The sequence below is a fragment of the Gossypium arboreum genome, chromosome 4 (genome assembly GCF_025698485.1).
Source record: "Gossypium arboreum isolate Shixiya-1 chromosome 4, ASM2569848v2, whole genome shotgun sequence".
Classification (NCBI taxonomy): Eukaryota; Viridiplantae; Streptophyta; class Magnoliopsida; order Malvales; family Malvaceae; genus Gossypium; species Gossypium arboreum.
This window is the reverse complement of record NC_069073.1, coordinates 2,988,239-3,009,803: the sequence shown is the minus strand read 5'-3', so window position 1 is coordinate 3,009,803 and position 21,565 is coordinate 2,988,239. Positions and strand designations below refer to the sequence as shown.

At 32.6% G+C, this 21,565-nt stretch overlaps 1 protein-coding gene across 6 annotated transcripts; it reads right to left on the bottom strand.

Annotated features, from left to right (window-relative positions):
* Nucleotides 1-12,718: 12,718 nt before the first annotated feature.
* Nucleotides 12,719-21,233, bottom strand: LOC108460547 (protein FAR1-RELATED SEQUENCE 3-like). Of its 6 annotated transcripts, XR_008281567.1 has the most exons (7): nt 21,068-21,226; nt 18,416-20,726; nt 18,159-18,248; nt 17,695-17,844; nt 15,588-15,704; nt 13,675-13,818; nt 12,719-12,906 (listed from the first exon to the last, which is right to left on the bottom strand). XR_008281567.1 is itself a non-coding variant. In XM_053026912.1 (6 exons), the coding sequence occupies exons 2-5, from the start codon at nt 20,639-20,641 to the stop codon at nt 15,594-15,596; spliced, it is 2,577 nt and encodes an 858-aa protein (XP_052882872.1). In that variant the 5' UTR covers nt 20,642-20,726; nt 21,068-21,226; the 3' UTR covers nt 12,719-12,906; nt 15,588-15,593. The 6 variants fall into 6 exon arrangements, 5 of the variants coding, with proteins under 5 accessions (XP_052882872.1, XP_052882873.1, XP_017615562.1 ...); XM_053026912.1 differs by lacking the exon at nt 13,675-13,818; XM_053026913.1 differs by lacking the exon at nt 12,719-12,906 and having other exon boundaries at nt 13,454-13,818; nt 18,416-20,779; nt 21,068-21,233.
* Between the last annotated feature and the right edge of the window lie 332 nt (nt 21,234-21,565).

Here is a 21,565-nt window from a genome sequence, read left to right as displayed (position 1 = left end):
TAATGACACGTAGAATAATTTTAAAAGTAAAACATAGGAAAATATTTATTAAAAATGAAATAAATTAAAATATTATTATTTAAAATAATTTTAAAGTTTTTGGTATATGACTAATTGTTTTTATATTTATATATTAAATATTTTCTTATATAATTGTAAAAGAGATAGTATTAATTTTAAAATATTGAATTAATTATCATTATAGTTTAAGGTTTATGATTTAGGGTATATGGTTCGGGTTTAAGGTGTAGGAGTTACTAATTTAAGGGTTACAATTATGTAGTTTAAGGTATTGATTTAGGGTTTAACAGTTAGAGTTTAAGATTTAAGTGTTAGGGGTTAATGGTTTAGGGTTAAGGGTTTATGGTTTAGGGGTTAGAGTTTAATTAGATATGTGTGTATTGTGATATTTAGGGTATCAAGTTTAAGGTTTAGGATTTTAAGGCGAGATAGGGTTAGAGGTTTAGGGTTTTGATTAATTATCATTTTTAACTTATATATTAAACGATTTCTTATATAATTGTAAAAGAGATATATAATATTTATCTTAATATATTAAAATTATATATGATTATAGTTTAAATTATTAAAATTATAAACTTTATATATATTAAAAGGTTTAGGATTTAAGTGGTTTACTTGAAATTTGTTAAATTAATGATGAAATTTTATACAATCAATTGATGCTTTTTAAAAGATATGGATAGTTACTATATCTACTTAATAACATTATAAACACATAGAAACCATAGAAATTAAAATATAAGGATTAAATATTAAGCATATTTAAAAGATAAAAACTGAAAATTATCTACTTCCATAAAATGTAAAAAAAAGATTAGTATGTACCATATATCGGAAGAGATCATAAATCTTTTAAACTTTAATTAATAATATTAGGATTAAATTATAACTAATTATCATCATATTAACATTTATCATCATTAGTATTAATAATTAAAACCATTAATCTAAACAGTTAATTGAACGAAGACTTCAATTTAAATAAATTCCTCTACACTTAATTTATATAAGTGAAATTTAAACTTAAAATTTCAAAGTTATCATGCAATATAGATATATTATTAACTATTGACTATCATAAGTTAATTATTATGGCTACCAAATTATAACAAATAAAAATGAAATATAAAAATTAAGAGATTAGTGGCGTTTTTTTTTAAAAAATGCCATAAAAAAACAGTATAGTTGAAAGAAAACGGCGTCGTTTTAGTTGGATAGAGTATTAGTGGCGTTTTGAAAAACGCCGCAACAGAAGTAAAGTGTACTGGAAGCGTTGTCGTTTTAGTTGAATATATAGGGGATTAGTGGCGTTTTTATAGAAAACGCCACAAAAGACAGTTCAGTTTAAAGAAAACAGTGCCGTTTTAGTATATGAAGGTATTAGTGGCGCTTTTAAAAACGCCGCAAAATAATTAAAGTTTACTGTACACGTCGTCCTTTTAGTTGAATATATAGGGATTAGCGGTGTTTTTTAAATAAACGCCGCAAAAAACATTAGTGCTTAATAGAAACGGCGTTGTTTTGTTTGGAGATTAGCGACGCTCACCTGGAAACGCCGCAATAGATTGCTTTTAGCGGCGCTTTTCATAAGCGCCTCAAACGGTGAAATTTTATTTTCAAAACAGCGTCGTTTTCATTTCTAATGTTAAGCCCTTCTTTCATGCCCGACAGTCTCAGCCTTCTCCCCCAAAACACCAAAATAGATTTCCCCTAATCCCTTAATTTTCCCCAAAATCCCTAGGTATCTCAGTCGACCGACCACCTACTCATCGTCGTCCTCCGTCGTCTCTTTTGCTTTCCGTCGCCGTCGCTCTCCACTTTCGCAATTAGTCGGTAAATTTTGGTACCCATTTGCTGCATGATACTTGTTTCAAATGTACGGATCAGGCGTAGATGAATCAGGCTTCGAGTTTGCATTGTGTGAAGTTGTCTTCCTTTTACTAAGACTCAGTTTTATTAGGACTATGCCCCGTGCTCTATTTGTTGTTTTAAATGGGTACGAGGCTTCTAGCACCTTTAGAGAACTAGAACTCAAGTTCTGTCTTGCCTTACCCCCAATAATTGCTTCTAGTTTTTTGTTCCAAAATATATATATATATCCTGATCTAAACAAAGGCTTAAATTCCTACTTATGAAGTTGGTAGACTATGACAATGTTTCTGCCTAAAATATCAGAGCGAGTTCATTACCTATAGGCAAGTGAAGATTTAGTATGACAATTTATGTTTATTGAACAGAAATTTTTGCAACATGCATATGTTAAGAAGCAAGATGGAAGGGCAGAAATTATAACTATTACTAAGTGAGGATAGATTTATTCAATAGGCTGAATTTGATTTGAGATAGTGAATGTTATTAGTTTGATGAAATCAGTAAGAGAGTGGACAAAGTATTACTTAAGAATATAACTCTAATAAATGGGAATTACTTAGTCTTACAAGTAGAGAATTTGAAGAAGAGAAAAAGTAATTAGTAGGGGACAAAAATGTTTATTTGGAAATTCTAGTTAAATATTTTGCCATCCTATTTTCGGTTTTGTATATCATATGAATCTTATGGTTTGGGAGTGATAATTATATCTGTATTGGTTTTTCCTTGTTTCTTTGATTTTGTTCTTGTGTGCTTGACTGATGAAGCTCCAACACGTAAGAAGTCAAAAATGAAAATGGAATGAATTACATATGAAGATGAATGCTGCAGACTGCGAATGTATATCTAAAAAACCATTAATAGATTATTTGTTTTGTTGGTTGTTGTGAGTGAATAACTGTGAGTTTGAAAAGATAGGGAGTTATAATAATAATGATCTCACTCACTTTTCATTGCCATAAAAGGTGATGGAAGCTTTTATTATTATTATTAACAATGTTGAGTTTTAGGGCTCATTTGGTGCCTTTTGATGGGGTGTGCTGGTGGATTTGTGTGTATATATTTTGGTTAAAACTTTGAAGTTAATGGTGTAATTGGGTGCTTTCTTTTTGGATACCGAAATATTGAGGAAGTTAAAATTATATAGTATTGTGATTTTGCACTTTATTCAGTTCTTTTAAGGCCATCTCTCTTGCTCTTGCCCTTCAAATAACACCCATTACGTGGTTTGATTTTTTTATTCATAATGTCTATCTTTTCTTCACGACTCCAGTAGCCCGGTAATAGAGGGTTTTAATAGAAATCTAAATTTCAAAGTTGAAATGGTGCATGGCATTGTCATGCTAAGAATGCTTCTGTGATTATAATAATAGTGGAATAGTGGAATAGTGTAATTGCGTATAGTGTAATAGTGGAATAGTGGAATTTTTTGATTGGGCAGTATCGGACCAGCAATAGGAAAAAGAGCCGAAGCTTTCAACTGCTTTATCAGTTACCACTCGAGATCTAAGAAAGAGAAAGAAAAACTACAAATACTATTCAAATACACAGAAAGGCTAGATAAGCAGAAGGTTAGTTAATCTTTTACTTTCTTTTTTTCTTTCGTTTTTTAAATTACTATTCTTGTTTATCCTTAGATTAATTTTTAATGGATCATGCTTTTAACTTATTCTGTTTATCCTTGGATTATTTTTTAAATTTGTTTATGCTGTTTATCCTCAGAGACTTGTTATGCTGTCGATGAACTGTTTGCCATTGTTTTCCTCTACAATACATAGATATAATAATACCCAATTTACAAGTGATCAAGTACTGAATGGTTATCTTTGTTATGCTATCGGCCTTGAGATTAATTACGTAAAGGGATCATTTCGCTCAATTTGCAACCTTTTAATTTGTGACTTAATATTTCTATATTTCTATCACGATTTTTATTAAATTATTAAACATTATTGAAATATTCTCATCCGTTTTATCACAAATATTATCATTATTTTATCATTTAAGTTAAACTTTTATTCAAAATAAATCATAGCTTTTAAGCATAAACTTGTCATTACCAAAGGAACAATGTTTACTTAAATTAATAAATGCAAATTAAAAGAAAGACTTAACAAGTTTAATGTCATTAATTTAAATATTTTATTTTATTTTTATATTACCTAATTTTTAAATTAACAAATTAATAAATGCAAATTAAAAGAAAGACTTAACAAATTTAATGTCATTAATTTAAATATTTTATTTTATTTTATTTTTAAATTACCTAATTTTTAAATTAACAAATTAATAAATGCAATTTAAAAGAAAGACTTAACAATGTTCAAAATATTTTGTCTACTTTTATTTTATTTTTAAATTACCTACTTAAATTAAATTATATTTAAAGTTTTATTTTATTTTATTTTATTTTAATCACGAAAAAACTTTTGTCAAATTTTATTTTATTTTTAAATTACCTAATTAAATTAAATTGTATTTAAAATTTTATTTTATTTTATTTTATTTTATTTAGGAAAAACTTGTCTACTTTTATTTTATTTTTAAATTACCTAATTAAATTAAATTGTATTTAAAGTTTTATTTTATTTTATTTTATTTTATTTTAATCACGAAAAAACCTTTGTCTACTTTTATTTTATTTTTAAATTACCTAATTAAAGTAAATTGTATTTAAAGTTTTATTTTATTTTATTTTAATCAGGAAAAAACTTTTGTCTACTTTTATTTTATTTTTAAATTACCTAAATAAATTAAATTGTATTTAAAGTTTTATTTTATTTTATATTATTTTATTTTAATAACGAAAAACTTGTAAATAATTAACCATGTGACTCAATAAAAATAATCATAATTGAGCACACAGGATAGACATAATTCAAAATAAATAATTAACCCTAAACTTGTAAATTTATTCTAATAACCAATTCTTCACTTCCCTTGTGTTTTCCCATCAACACAATCACAATCCCATCAACATAAATATATATCATATTTTACATAATTTACATAACTTACATAATACATAAATATATATCATATTTTACATAATTTACATAATTCGGATAACTTACTTAATTTACATAATTTACATAACTTACATAATACATAAATATATATCATATAAAACTTACATAACTTAATTAGAGTTATAAATAAACAACTTACCCGTGTAATTTATTGTCAACTTTAGAATTCAAAAACTACAAAATGGATATGAGTTGGATGAAATTGTCAAGGGTAAGCAACGCCTATCGAAATGGAGTACAAACTTTTCTGAATTTTGCATTTCAAAATGCAAGCCAAGAGAATATGATTCTTTGCCCGTGTAAGAAGTGTGGCAACATCAATTGGCATATTCGTGAAGTTGTCTACGAACATCTAATTGTTGATGGCTTTATTCGGGGGTATAAAAAATGAATTTTCCATGGAGAGTGTACATCTAGTGGAACTTCTTCAACGATTAATCCGACTTATCCTGATACTGATTACCACCAGTATGTTAGACAATATGACATGGAAAGTATGTTGCGGGATACATTTAATATGCACAGTCATAGTGATCAATCGTTTCCACCTGACTTTATTGCATCTGATGATTGTAATATTGGTGGAAATGTTTTTTGCGAAATGGAAACAAGTGCACCTGATGAGGAGCCAAATGAAGAAGCGGTGAAGTTCTACAATTTACTTAATGAAATGAACGAAGAACTTTACGAGGGATCAAAATATTCGAAATTGCCCTTCTGCATTCGTTTATTTCACTTAAAATGTTTGGGAGGGTGGACTGGAAACTCTTTTACAATGCTGCTAGAGTTTCTGAGAGAGATGTTTCCTTTTGGAAAAATCCCCCAATCTTGTCAAGATATGAAGAGACTAATAAAAGATTTGGGCCTTGGGCACGATAAAATTCATAGTTGCCCAAATGACTGCATGTTGTACTGGGGTGATCAGAAGAACCAACAGTGTTGTAATGTTTGCGGTAAGTCTCGTTGGATGAATGGGAATACAGAAGATGTGAATGCGGATGAAGATGGGGCACAGTTAAGAAAGAAGCCAGTCAAGGTTTTGCGATATTTTTCCCTAATACCAAGACTTCAAAGGCTTTTCATGTCGTCAAAGACGGCCGAATCTATGAGGTGGCATAATGATCAACAGACCGATGATGGATTATTAAGACATCCTGCGGATTCTTTAGCTTGGAAATCATTTGATAGTAAATTTCCAAGCTTTGCAAGCAATCCTCGAAATGTGAGGCTTGGGCTAGTAGCTGACGGCTTTAATCCATTTAAAATCATGAGTACTTCGTACAGTACTTGGCCTGTAGTGCTTGTTCCTTACAATTTGCCTCCATGGATTTGTATGAAGCAATCTTCGATTATTTTATCAATGATTATTCCTGGAGAGAAAGGTCCCGGAAATGATATTGACATCTATTTGCAGCCACTTATTAAAGAGTTAAAACAATTATGGTCTGGTGTTGAGACATATGATGTATTAAGAAATGAGAACTTTAATTTACGTATAGCTTTATTGTGGACAATTAATGATTTTCTGGCTTATGCTAATTTATCAGGTTGGAGTACTAAAGGACGTTATGCTTGTCCTTGTTGTGCTGCGCAAACTTGTTCGAAGTGGTTGTACAATAGGAAGAAGTTCTCTTACATGGGCTATCATCGGTGGTTAGATGGAAATCATAAATTTAAATTTAAGAGGACTCTATTTAACGGTACTGAAGAGTACAGAGGAGCTCCTGAGCAGACCGTTGGATCTGAAATCTTGTTTATGTTAAAAGATATCAACTTTAGTTATGGGAAGATGAATCAATCACCTAACATACAAACAAAGAGAAGATCGAGGGATGAATCTGATGATGAATCTGACGAAGAGGATGATCTTAATGAGGCGGACTTGTGGAAAAAAAAGAGTATTTTTTTTGAGTTGCCTTATTGGGAGCACAACATTTTACGCCACAATCTTGATGTCATGCATATTAAGAAGAATGTTTACGAGAACATAATTGGGACAATTTTGAATGTCGATGAAAAATCAAAAGACAATCTTCAGAGTCGACTTGATTTAGTTGACATGAGAATTCAGCGTGATCTTCATCCTCAAGTACTTCCGAATGGGAAGTATCGATTGTCGCCTTCTATTTTTTCGATGTCAAAGGAAGAGAAAGAAGTGTTCTGCATGGTGTTGAAGGATATAAAGGTCCCAGATGCGTATACATCAAATATATCTCGATGTGTGAGTCTTAAAGATCGAAGATTATATTCATTAAAATCACATGATTACCACATTTTGATTGAAGATTTACTCCCAGTTGCCTTACGGTGTTGTATGTCAAAAAATGTGACGTCATATATAATTCAACTATCCAATATAATGAAAGCTATTTGTGGTAAAGGTTTGGATGTTGAAGAACTTGAGAAAGTATAGGATCGAGCTGCTTTGACTTTATGCAATTTGGAGAAGATCTTTCCACCTTCTTTCTTCACTATTATGGTGCACTTGGTAATCCATCTACCTCATGAAGCAATACTTGGTGGACTGGTTTTTTATCGATGGATGTATCCTATAGAAAGGTGCTAATTTATTTGTCAAGTATTCATTCATTCACCTCTATACATTTAGTTACAGCTTTTGATAAATATTGTATATCGTGTTTAGGTTCCTAAGCAAATTGAAGTCGTATTGTCGCAATAAGCGTTATCCAGAAGGATCAATTGCTGAAGGCTACTTGGCAGAAGAATGCATGACCTTCTATTCTAGATATTTAGAAGATGTTGAAACACGATTGAATAGACCTAGTAGAAATGCTGGGCTCAATGATCATAACTTGGCCGAAACTTATTTATTCCAAAGTTATGGAGAACCAATCGGCAAAGTTGAAATTGCAGAATTAGATGATATATCATGGATACAAGCACATCGATATGTACTTTTTCACCACGATTCAATTGAACCGTTACGCAAGTAAGTTCTAAAATTTCCTCACATATTCATCGTTTTGATTTGTTTATCTTCTAACCAATTAAACTTGTTTTTAACATAGTGAGTACAAACAAATTTTGAGATCTCGTGCACGCTCTCGAAGATTACAACATCGAGAGATTAATAAGTTATTCACAGAATCTTTTCATGAATGGTTAAGTTAAACGGTATGTAACTGAAGTTAATAAGTTACATATAACCGCGAAATTTAGTTAATCAAATAAGAATGTTTTTACATAATACATTTATAATTACTCAATTTACTTTCGATTCAATAGGTTTGGAGTGGGAAGGACGTCAATGACGAAGTTAAATGGCTTTCACAAGGTCCGAACAGAGTAATAAAAAGATATAGTGCCTTCCTCATCAATGGATACAGATTTCATACAAAATATCGCGAGAGAATGAGGAGAACTCAAAATTGTGGAATTGTTGTTAATTCTTCAATTACAAGTTATGCTACTGCTAGAGACAGTAATCCGATTGAGGGTAATGTGGAGTATTACGGACTTCTTACTGACATTATTGAGTTGGATTACTATGGCAGATGAAAAGTTGTCTTATTTCGTTGTGATTGGGCTGATGCTAATATTGCTCGTGGAATTAAAAAATATCAATTTGGTTTTACAATAGTTAATTTCTCTTGCTTGATTCACACTGGACAACAATTAATGGACAAGCCATCTGTATTTTCCTCTCAAGTGAAACAAGTTTTTTATTCGAAAGATCCAACTGATGAAGGTTGGTATGTTGTACTCCGAAACACCCCTAGAGACTTGTTTGACATGGGTAATGGAAGTAGAGATGACATCGTCGAAAGATCAGAAACATTACCTTTTCCAGAACAAAACTTAGATGAAAATATCCCTAGTACTAGTACACAACATCAATAGGTTCGACATGATGTGGATGAAGATATTTACGAATAAGATTTTACGATTTTTTAATTATATGTAATATTATAATTTTAATCTTGGTCATGTTATATAATTTAACTATTTTACATGTACTATTATTGTTGTAATTTGTTACTAAAATTTCAATCATTTTATGTGTATTGCAGGAAAAATGCGTAGAAGAAGATTACGAGATTTAAGTATTGTCCAGAATACTCCAAATTCAGAAGAAGCAAATAGTGAACAGCAGACAGTTGTTGGATCTTCGAATGTGCCGGAGACACTTGACAAGCATGCAGAAATTCAAAGTAATGTTAAGTTTATTTTACATGTGTGTTGACTTTTATTATTGATTTATTTTTCAATTTTAATATAATAATAATATATCGTTTTCCAGCTGAAAGTGGTAGGACGCGCAGAGGTTAAGGACGTACGCTACTTAAAGATTTATACGAATTAAATCCTGTCGAGCGTGTCAAAGTAAGTAGAAACAGTCATGGTCAGCCTGTTGGATCTAAAGCTCGACTTTTAGCAGGCTATTTGGGCATTATAGCACAAAATGCTAATATGTTGCCCATCAACTACGAATCATGGCATCACATTCCTGATAGCAACAAAAATCAGGCTCTCGATAATATTAAGGTAACAAAACGTTAAAGTAATTTATAATACTTCGGTTTAACTTTCATTTATATTTACATTCTAAACTTGTGTTTTTTTAGGAGAGATTTGCTTTAGAGGTCTCCGATGACTATATCAAGAAGGCATTGGGCAAAAAATGGAGAGACCATAAAAGCACTTTGAAAAAACTATATTTTAAGAAAGACATAAGCCTAGAGGAAAAATTGAGAAATGTCTCACCGGGAATGCTGAGGTACCAATGGGAAGATGCGGTTAGATTCTAGAATTCAAAGAAAGGAGAGGTATTACGCATTTCCAAACTCTTATATATAGTGTTTACTATATACGTAATAATAATTTCATTATGTAGGACCGTGAGCGAGTTGGAACAAGTAGTAGGCAAAAACAAAAATTCACGCACACGGCAAGGTCGAAAAGTTTTACTTCTGTAGCTGAGGCCGAGGTATTATGAATTTATTAATTCTGTCAAATATTAATGACTTTCTACTATTAAATAATATTTTTACTACTATATTGTAGGAAGTCTCGTCAGGTCAAAAAGTTGGTCACCTTTAGCTTTTTGAGATTACGCATAGGAAGAAAGATGGATCTCCTATGACATCCGAAGCTGGAGAAATTATGGTATATTTACTTAATAAAATTTGATTTATTATAAATATTTATAATGTTTAGTTATAATGGTTTAATTCGTCGTTAGTAGTTTTAAATAATGTTAAGTTATGTTGCATTCCTTTTTATTATATATTTCGTTTCTAATTTTATTATATATTTCGTTTCTAACTCTTTAATTAATTTATTAGGAGAAACTAAAGGAGAAGAAGGCAGAGTACAAAGCGATTGCTTCGACTGATAGTTCTGTTAATCTTGAGAACATTGATAACAGAATTATCACTGAAGTTTTGGGTCCTGAAAGGTACGGTCGGGTTCAGTTTCAAGGATCTGGTGTTACCCAGACCCAATATTTTAGATCCGGCTCCCTGCAATACATGCCTTCCGGGAGTCAAGCTCAAGCTGAAGTTCAGAGGTTAAGAGACCAGATTGCTCAGATGCAAGCGAGCACAGTTGAGCAAATTGCCGAGGTTCAAAGAAAATATGAAGAACTCCAGCAACAACTTAGAGGCAAGAAGAAGAGGCGAGGAGGCAAGAAGAAGAATAATGAGGAGGCAAAGAAGAAGAATAACGAGGGAGCCAAAGCAGCAGCGAGAGAGGCAGAGGCAGCAACGATGGCAGTAGACCAGAGCAAAAAGTACGATGAGCTCCAGCTACAGCTTCAGCAAATGATGCAGATGTTTCAGCAGTCGTAAAAGCCGCCATCTTAGACATTAGTTTTCTCCTTATAAGAACATTTTTAACATTGTCACATTTAACATTATTGTAAGAATGTTTTGAGTTATACTTAATTTATTAATTTACATCATAGATCTTTCATTAAATTTGAAGTATCATTTAGATTTAATGTTTTTTATTGTATTTTTTATGCGACATTTGCTGTTTTTGGTTAGATTTCATGCTATATTTTCTGTTTTTGGTTTGATTTAATGCAAGAAGGGTTGGATATTGGATAAAAATGAACATTTCAAATCTTCCAAAATTAGCGGTGTTTGTGAAAAAAACGCCGCTAAAAGCCATGACTTTTAGCGGCGCTTTTCCCACAAATGCCGCTAAAAGCCATGACTTTTAGCGGCACTTTTCCCACAAACACCTCTAAAAGCCATGGCTTTTAGCAGCTCTTTTCCCACAAGGCTTTTAGAGGCGCTTTTCCCACAAACGCTGCTAAAAACCACAACTTTTAGCGGCGCTTTTCCCACAAACGTCGCTAAAAATATTGGTCTTTTGTGGCATTTTTTTCAGAAAAACGCCGCTAAATTTTGCGGCATTACCTTTGGCGGTGTTTTTTGCGGCGCTTAGGAAAATGCCACTAAAAGTCTATTTTCTTGTAGTGTGGTGGAATGGGCCAACACGTTTCCAAAAGACGCAACCTGAGAGCCATTGCAACAGCTGCGTAGCAACTTTCCTCACCTTGATCCTTGATGATAAAGATCTTTTTAGAAAGGGAGTATTTGTTATAAGTAAATATAAAAATAGGAAACATGAATAACGAGGGTGAAATGTTGTGTTTAAACGTGTGTTGTATTAATGAAATGGTGCACATAGACTTATTGAAACTGTGCGTTTGGTAGGTAATGGTCACAGTTGTATGGCCTAACTAACTTTTGTAAGGACTCTCTTTCCTCTTTTAACCTGTTGTTGAGAGAGGAAATAATTATCGATTTTGCTTAATATAATTTCCTTCTTCATTCTCTACTCTCCTCAATTTCCCTTTGTCTTTTCTATCTCCTTTCTAATCTTTTTCTTGTTTGGGCCGCATCACATGGAATATTGATAGAAATTATGCGATCATTTGCAAAAGTTACAATGTTCAATCAAGATTGCAAGCAAGAATTCTTACTTTAAGTGCAATTCTTTATTTATTAGGAAACAGCATATCAAAATATGAATCGTCATTAATAAGAAAAAATGAATCAACCTGATTTTAGGAAGATCGTTAACGAATTGAAAACTTTTTCCGCTTTTAAGGACATTCAAATTATATTTTTCTAGATCCAACTTATTTATGAAAATGACAAAAAAAAAAAATCAAGGGAGTGGGCCACTTGTGCATCTAGAGCTAACATATAATTTCCATAGCCTGAAGTATTATGATACTTTAGAAGGAGGAGGAGGAGAAATCTTATGTTTAATCATGTGTGAAAATTATAAAATTATTTTTGATATTTGAGTATTAAATTAAATTATGTACTATATATATATATATTTTGTACATTACAAGTTAACGAAAGAGGATGTCATTACTAAGAATTAAACTACTTGTTTTATTGGGTTGTTGGAACTTGGCATATCATTATATAGTTAATAAACTTATTAAATTTTTATTTTATATCCGAATTATTATATTTGTCTATTGTTATGTGTATATAATGATTTTATTAAAACACATTTTATATTCATAATTAATGTTACTCAAACTTATTTTATTTTATAATTTTAACATAAAAATTCATTACTAATTACTTTGATTGCTAGTAAAATATTAATATAATTATTTAATATTTATAAATACATTTTCATAAATTGAATAATTATCATATAATTATATTTATTTCAATTATAAATTCAAGTTTTTTTAGCTTTATATTTTGAGTTGGAATTAAATTCAAGTCTTCTCAAACTTAGATTTTATCAAGCATGAGCTTTTTCCAACACAAATTTTGTTGGACTATGACCTTAAATTTTCTTTGAAGTGAACTCATATTGGATCAAATTTAGTCGTACAAGCTTTGAAGCTCATAGTTGCTTTGTTAGCTCTAAAACCGGTGGGAGGCCTAGCCTTTCCCCTCTCTTCCTTGTCTACCATTGGCATCTACCTTGTAATAAAAACTCATCTCCAAATCTCCATTTTCTCTTCCGAGTCTTACACCTTCAAGATCAAAAAAATATTGTATTGGCAAAATTACATACATTTGAATCGAAAAAAGTTCACATCCAAATCAGAATTGTTTAAACATGAGATGAGAATTGATGTTCAGATCAAGATTGTAAAGCAGAGTAGGAGAACACACTTCTTGCTTTCTTTATTCATTCACAATACAATCATCACTCTCACCTGAAGCTTTTATATTATATATAGAACCATAATGTCCTAACAAGACGGATATTCCAGCCAAACCTTCTTCCCTTCATTGTAACAGCTGAAAATGTTCATAGTTAACCAGAATTTAAACCCGGGATTAACCTAATTACTTCATACAACAACCGTTTAAGAGATAGTGTCCAACAAGGTCAGGTTCAAATTCCAACACCTACAACCCCTTCACTGAAATGTCCATAGTAAAAATAACCGGAATTTAGACCCGGGCTTAACTTAACTGATTCATACAACCAACATCTAACAAGTTCGGAGTTCAAATTCCAGTAACTACAATGCCTTCCCTTATTTCAAAGCAATGGCCTCGTTTATGCATATATTCTTTCTAAAAAAAAGTACACACAAACACACTGTTCATTCACGGTTTAAATTAATAAATGAGTGTTTCCAACAAATAACCACGCAGAACCAGTGTAGCTAAGAGCTTAAACAGATATGAATGACAGTTACCTAAGACTAAACCATATGCAGTTGGTGTCACCAAAATGATCATATCTGACTATATCTAATCAGATTATGTCAAACAGTAACATAGTATACCACTTTAATTAGACTAAAAGTCACTTATCGGCAGCGGCGAATGAAGTACAAGTGTTCCACACATGGAGAGCTCGGATACAGCTATGCGCCCTGCAATGGAGCTTAACCATCTTCTTGAAGAGTTTGTCATTTGAATGAAGAACACTATCACAAAAGTAAAATAATTACTAGAAGTTAATCCTTTGAAGGACATCATAATGTTGTTCCGACTCTTCTTTTTTCTTTAAGTACCCATGTTCAACTCATTTTAGGACATGAGTATGGTGATATAATCCTCCAAAGACCCTTAAAACACACCTGATATGGATCTTTGGAGAACCATACCCCAAAAGCTAATTGTTGAGATTAAAGAGCCTAGCTCCATATAAATCCCACAAGAAAAGCACGCACTTTCCTATGTGGCATCTATGTCCCATACCTTGCAATTGGCACATAAAAGACCATGCTCCGCAGTTTCGGCACCCACATGTGCTGGTTTTGAGCTAGCTTAATCTAGCTCCAGGAAAAAATTACAATACCTATGTCATCAACCGTACTGCACAATTGCAACTGAGAGACATGATGGCTGACTTTGATACAAATTAAAATTGACCTTTGGAGAACCACACTCCAAAAGCTAGTTGTTGAGGTTGGAGAGTTTAGGTCCATATAAACAACAGAAATCCCATACTTTCCTATATGGGATCCAATTTCCATACCTTGCAATTGGGCACATAATAACACCCTGGATACAAAAACTTTAACCTGATTTCTATGATAGCAACACTCCTTAAAATCCCTTTTAACTGACCTGAACTTTCATTTAATGTTTGAAACTTCATCAAACCTTTCCCAGAAGTCAAACCCTAATTTGAAAAAAGAAAAATACCAATACCAGCAGTAGAAAAGCATATAAATTGACCGATAGATGATATGGTCATAATTGGCCTATGATGCAACTCGACTGTGTTGGATACTAGTATGTCTATGAGAAGGGTATGTTCAGATTTTTTCTAACTTGTTCCATATATTTTGAGAATCCAAGGAAGGTCATATCCCCATACTAGACCTGTTCATGGCCAGGTTACCCACCCAAGCCCGCCCGAAATTTGAGAAGGTTTGGACAAAAATATTAGACCCGAGAAATGGGCTTAGGCAAAAAAACTAGACCCATTTAAAATAAGGGCCGGGCTCAAGCTTGAACATTCAAAGCCCGAGCCAAGCCCGACCCGTTTTTAAGTTTATAATGCTTCATATTATATTATTTTATATATCATGTAATTTATAACACAAAAAAGTAAATCTATACTAAATATATAATACTACTCTAATGTAAACATTAAAATAATATTATGACTATATAAAAAGTTCCATAAATAAAAATTATATAAAATTATTAAATATTAAATTAAAATAATATAAATATTTTAAAAAATTAAAAAAAGTATATAGGCAGGCCTAAAATGAACTTAGATTAGTCTTTTGCAAATACGGACGAGCTTGGGCAAAATTTTAAGCCCATATTTTGGGCCGGGCTGAGCTTAGGCAAACATAAAGTAAGTTAATATCATGCTTAAGCCTACTCCGGCCCGGCCCATAAACACCTCGACCCCATGCTCATACCCAGATATGTTTCAGACATGGGTACTTCAAGAAAAATGAAGACTCAAAGCAATATAGGCTAAAACAGTTAGAATTAGGAAAAGGACTTGGTTAATATAAACCAACGACTACGTAAAAGCCCTAATAATGCATCACAACCTTTGTGAATTTCATCCATTCCAAACAAATAAATACTTATAACATTGATTCACCATTAACAAATTCATTCGTTTGCCTGCTACTGAGTACAATGTTGTCTACTTACATTCTGGTAATTTGTTGAACTATGGTTCCATTAACAATGAAATTGAACCCTGGAAATAAATGCTTACCAACTGTCAAAGTTGCTCACGTATATATGCCATTGATCTTAACATAGAACCCAAAGTATCTTTTGACACTTGAAATTTTACTTCTGTTTCTCCAGAAGTTGTCTTGGTATCTTGGAGCTGAGAAATGCAAATAAACAAGCAATAAGTAAATAAAAAGAAGAAAAAAACGATTTAGACTTCCATTAAACAGACAAAACAAAATCAATCCCTTGAAGCAATAAGAAGAAGAAATCTTACTCTTCAATTCCAAGCAGTAGTGAAAAGGAAAAGAAAGATGATACTCCTAAATCTTCATACCAGTGCCACAAATTAATAGTAATGCAACTTAGACCTATGTTGCTCTGACTCTTTATTTTCCTAAAAGTATCCGAGTTTGACACTCATCTAACACATACGGGTATACAAATATGACCCTCCAAGGATTCTCCCAATATATGGATGAACTTAGAAAATCTAAACATATCTGTGTAAGATATATACACATATCCGACAATAACACCCAAGTCAAGTAACATGGGCACATGGTGCTAGACAAATCAAAATGTCAAGACGTGGCCAATGGATGGAAACTTATATAAAATAAAAGATTCATATGTTTAATTTTGTATAGATAGTAACAGATGGTAAATCAAGGGAAATATCAAGACATCAAGTATGACCATTATGGCAAAGTTTCTTACAGAGAACAAGTATATGTCACTTCTAAAGCCATTCAACCTATCTCCCCATATCTTTCTATTTTAACAGCCCTGTTCATCATGAGATCTAACAACATCTTCATCTTATTTTCTTTCTTTTCTTTTTTCCTATGTCAATAAATCTAACTTTAATAGCCAAGTTAAAATTTCTCTCCTGTGCTTCAAAAAGGAGGCATTCTAGACACTTCATAGCCATTGTTGTTTTCCAGTTCAGAGAAAAGGATGGGTTAAGATTAGTAGATGCTTACAGACTAAGTGAACAAGATGAAAAAAAACACAATTCAGTGAAGTTTAAATTTTGATCGATTAATTTCTTAAGAGATGCCCCAGTTTCCAATGAATTAATCTCCACATTAAAATCATTAGATTTGATTAATGGAAAGATTATAATTGTAAGCTTTTTATAGCAAGTTCTTAAAGAAAATTCAGCAATCAACATGGGATAATATTCACATAGAGACAAAGAGGAGATCGGAAGTCATATACAACACCAAAGACTTACTAGCTCATTAAATCTCAATAGACAAGAACTAATGAACTCTTCATATGAAAATCTCAAATCCTCAGTCCAAGTAACTGGCAACTGTTATTTTGCCCACAGGAAGAAAGAGGAACGTAAAAAGTTTCTAAGAATTGCAGTGCATTATTTCTAGCTCCAATAGAGAATGGAAGAAGAGAAGTGGCATTTGATCTCACACAAAGATAGTTGAATAGAATATGCCATTTTATGCACATAAGATGCAGACCACTTATCTCTATGTTCTACAGGTAAAGGAACCATTACATGCTTACCAGTTTTAGAGATTAAAATAAGGAAACAGGAAACTTCCTTAGTCAACTCTAGCTCATTTCAAAATAAGGACCATTACATGCTTACTGCTTACCAGTTTTATTTTCACTGTAATGCCTAATAAGTTGGGATTTTGGTTCTTTGCAAGATCAAAACTCAACCACCAAATTGCCATTCAAATGCATTCACTAGCTACAATCTTGTGTTAAAATAGAAGCAAAAAGGATTGTTACAATGAAAGTTAGATTTAGAGATTAAAATATCAAAGGGCAGTTTGGTAATAACAAGTTAGAAAATGCGGATTCTGAGAATCTGCTTTTTCAACTAGATCTAGTATTGACACATCTTCATATTTAGAATTGAAGCACACTATGCTTGATTTGAAGAAATACCAAGCACTGCAGTTAAATTCATTAAAAGCTCGTTAAATACAATATGTTCTTAAAAAGATACGTCAGTGTAGCATCTAATATCATTAAGCTAGAACACTAAGGTAATTCATACAAATAATAAATCAATACAAGCAACCAACTCATTTACATTCTTTATCTAAATGAAAATAAATTTGAAAATAAAAACAGACTAGGATATGAGGGCACATAAGCTCAAATTTTCAAACCTTCAAATTTATGACAGCAACTCGATTTAGTGGTGTTGATAGCTGTTGACTAATGTAAGCCATCGATCGCAACATTGGTTCCAGAGTAACCCTTGTGAGCCTAAACTGCACTTCTGTCTCTCCTAAAGGATTCTTGCCATAGTCATGCAGCTGCAAGAGAGGTTAAAGGAAAGTATAGCAATGGAAAGCAATCGAATCATTCATGCTACAACATTGCATGCTTTAAGAATTTGAAACATGATAGCAAATTCACTTAAGTAAAAGAACCATGAACAGTACAAAAGACTAATCAAATAAGCTGTTTGTTGTTACTTAATAACAGTTGGAGAAGCATCTAATGTATGATAGATAACTTTATCTCGAATTTACAAAGTGAAACCCAAAAGAAACCAAAAAAGAATAATGCAAACAAGACAATTAAATTGATAAAATCGTCATGAAAATAAGAGTATATGGCCACATACCTTCAAGTTTATGACAGCTACTTTTCCAGCTTCCATTGCATTTTTATTTTCTATAACCCAAGTCATGGACTTAAAACATGTGAGAACCACCTGCATCCAACAGAAAATAGAATTCTCACATATTTTCTCCAAAAAAGGTAAGCTAATGCTGCATAAAACAATAGTCCGATGCATGTATGCGTGTGCAGTGTGTCTAAGTAAATGACATAAATATAGTGTAAATAAGTAAAATGGAAATAGACTTCTTCAACACATACCGTGCTATCAGGGTGACCAGTATCACGATGAAGAGATACAGGCACCATGCTAGGTTGATTCAAGTCAGTAAGTGGGGCCCCAACATCATTAAGATTAAAATGAGGTGGTACTGCATCTTGCCATGGCCACAAAGATGGGATCATTTTGGAGACAGGAGAAGTGGTTTTCTTGCAACCATCTTCATGATTATTCCCACTATTATGAGAGCTAGGTGGTCTGACTTTAGCTACATTCTTCTTTACAGAGGCAATCTTTTTCCCAGCCTCCTTAAGAGCATTGATTGCTGCATTATATGTCTCTGGAGCCATTGCTCCTTCTTCTGCCAATTTTAAAGCTTCCTGACACAGGTTATTGAAGCGTGTGGTTAGTGTCTCAATACCTTGAGGATCAGCATGTTGCTCATCCAATCCAACCCAAGATTTGGCACTTCTAGTCCAGCGCTTTAATATGTAATGGGATGGAAGAGTAAGAACATTTGTCACAGTGAAGACTGTCAATATATGTCTACAAAGAATGCCAGAATATTCAAACATCTGACAGGTACAACTTGCTTTCATATCCGAAATATTCAGTGCAACAAAGTATGCTTTATGCTCATGTTCATATTTTGCAACCCTGTATTTACAGACTATGCCATCGCCCTCAATCTTGTTTGCAGTGTACACAAAAGTTTCAACTAGCTCCTCCTGAAACTTTGAGAAAACTTTCTTTGTGTAGAAATTTGCTGCTTGCTGTTCCATAGGTGATGGTGTTTTCGGCACTGGTGTGGTGCAGATTGTATCAAAATCTGCTTCTATTTCCTTCTCTAGAGAATGTTCTAAAGCCCTTTCGTACTGCTTAAAAAAAAGGGGTATGGTTGTCTGTTGATTTACGTACCCATTGAAAAAGGAGCTAACCCCTTGGTTTGAAGAAAGAGTACCAAAGAAAGTACCACGAAAATAAACAGGAGCCCACTGTTTACGAGCATTATATACTGCCTGAAGCCACTCATTTTTATGTAGATCATATTTATCAAGGAGAGCTCCCCATGACGACTCAAAATCCTCCGTTGTCTCAGAAAAGTTTATGCAGCTATAAAGCTCACCATAAAAGGAAGGATGAGCAAGGTAGATATGTGCCAACCTTTCTTGTCCTTCCCTCAAGATGTGCCACTTGCAAATGCAGTGGCGAGTTTCTGGAAAAACCTGTGAAACTGCTGCTTTTATTGCTCTATCTTGGTCTGTGATAATAGAAACAGGGGGTCGATCATTCATCGCAGATAACCACGTCCTAAATAGCCAAGTAAAGGAAGATTCAGACTCATCTAGAAGTAATGCACAACCAAATAACACCATCTGGCCATGATGATTTATGCCAGTGAAAGGAGCGAATGGGATCTGATACTGATTTGGTCGATACATTGTATCAAAAGTAACTGCGTCTCCAAAGTAATTGTAAGCTGTCCTTGATCTTGCATCAGCCCAGAAAACATTAGTCATCCGATTATCATCATCAAGCTGTATAGCATAATAAAAGCCAGGGTTTTCGGCCTGCATCTTTTTGAAATAATTAAGGAGATTTTGAGCATCTCTCCCCAGTGTTCTCCTTTGGCTAGAAGGTCTGAAATAGCCTGAAGGTCCCATACCCCTTCCAAGGCGATTAGGCATGACAGAGGAGGCATTCTTGATCCTCGTTGCTTCATAACAAGCATGATTTTCATCTGATGAAACATAAACATCAGCAGTGGCATCCAATGTTTCTGAAACATTCTTAGTGGCTCCAGCAAAATGCCTACGAGGTCTAAGGTAATGAACCTTACTAGGAGTAACCATAGAATGATTATGATCCTCCACAAACTTTGTTGCGATCCACTTCCCTCCATCCTTTCTCTCTATCCTAAACATGGCATTACAACTTTCAACATTTTTCCTCTTAAAAACCTCCCTTGAACATGCAAAATCCCATGTTACAATTGGCCCATCAGGCGTCGCTCGTGTAAACTGACCAACATGAGTGCTAAAACCCAACAGCCTAGCATATCCATCATAAAATGTCTTGCCTGCATCCTCCGACTCAAATTCCATCCCCAAACACGGCTTACCCCCTGCAACTCCATCATCATCCTGATTAGAAACTACCTCTATCTCTGTCAAATTTTCAATTAAATTCCAATTATTATCACCACCCTTATTAGACTCAGCATTCACACCATTGACATCATCCCCTTTCTCCCCTCCCACATCCATGTTTTCCGTGCATAAGGAAACCGATTCAGCATGTTTTTCCTTATTTTAAGCCTGGATTATACCGCCCTCCATCGGTTCAATCTATCTGTTTAGTTTACATAATGATCAATCACAACCTCACTCAAAGCAATGGCTTATCTATAAATGGTTAAAAACTCGAATTCAATTAAAAAAAAAACAAAATTAACATGAATTTAAACATAATTCAGAGGAAAAGAACAGTAATTAATATCTAAAAAGAATTGAAAGGGAGCATTGGTGAAGTCAATGCGAAATGAGCAGACCAACAAAATAACTAAGAAATGAGCTCAAAATAATAATTAAAAAGAAAGTGCAGAGGAAAGAATTATGAAATTGAGAGACGAGGGGAAACTAAAATTGGGTTTTCTTACAGAATTGAAATATTATTTGAGTCAAGAAACTTACAGTGACAGAAAGGGTCTGAAAAATGGCATTTTAGAAGTAAAGAGAGAAAAGTGGCTTTTTTCTCTACTTTGCTCTGTTCTTCCAAATTTGTGTCTCAGGATTCAGTAAACAGATTCTCTTTTAAAGAGTCAATATAGCATTTCTTAACTGGGTTAAATTTAATGAAATTGGTACTTAATTTTTCTTAAATTTTTTATTTAATTTAATTTTAAAATAAATAGTATAATGAATATTTAAGATTGTTCTCCGGTAAAAAAATTTTAATATCAACTTCACCAGCGATTTTTTTTATATTTAGAATTTAATTATTTATTTTTAGATTTAAAATATTATGTTCAATTGTTAAAACCTTTAAAAGTATTTTATTAAATTTTTGTATGATATTTTAAATAAAAAATCACTTAATAACTATATTAAAAAACAATTTAATAACAGACTTGAATTTAATAAAATATTTTAATAGTATTAATAATTAGATTTACATTTATAAATATGAAA

Coding starts and splice junctions, on each gene's coding strand:
- LOC108460547 (XM_053026913.1), bottom strand. CDS start 20,641: ATGGATGTGGGAGGGGAGAAAGGGGATGATGTCAATGGTGTGAATGCT. Junction 17,845..18,158: donor TAGCTGTCATAAACTTGAAG/GTATGTGGCCAT, acceptor CCTCTCTTGCAG/CTGCATGACTATGGCAAGAA. Junction 15,705..17,694: donor TTGCTGTCATAAATTTGAAG/GTTTGAAAATTT, acceptor TGCATTTCTCAG/CTCCAAGATACCAAGACAAC.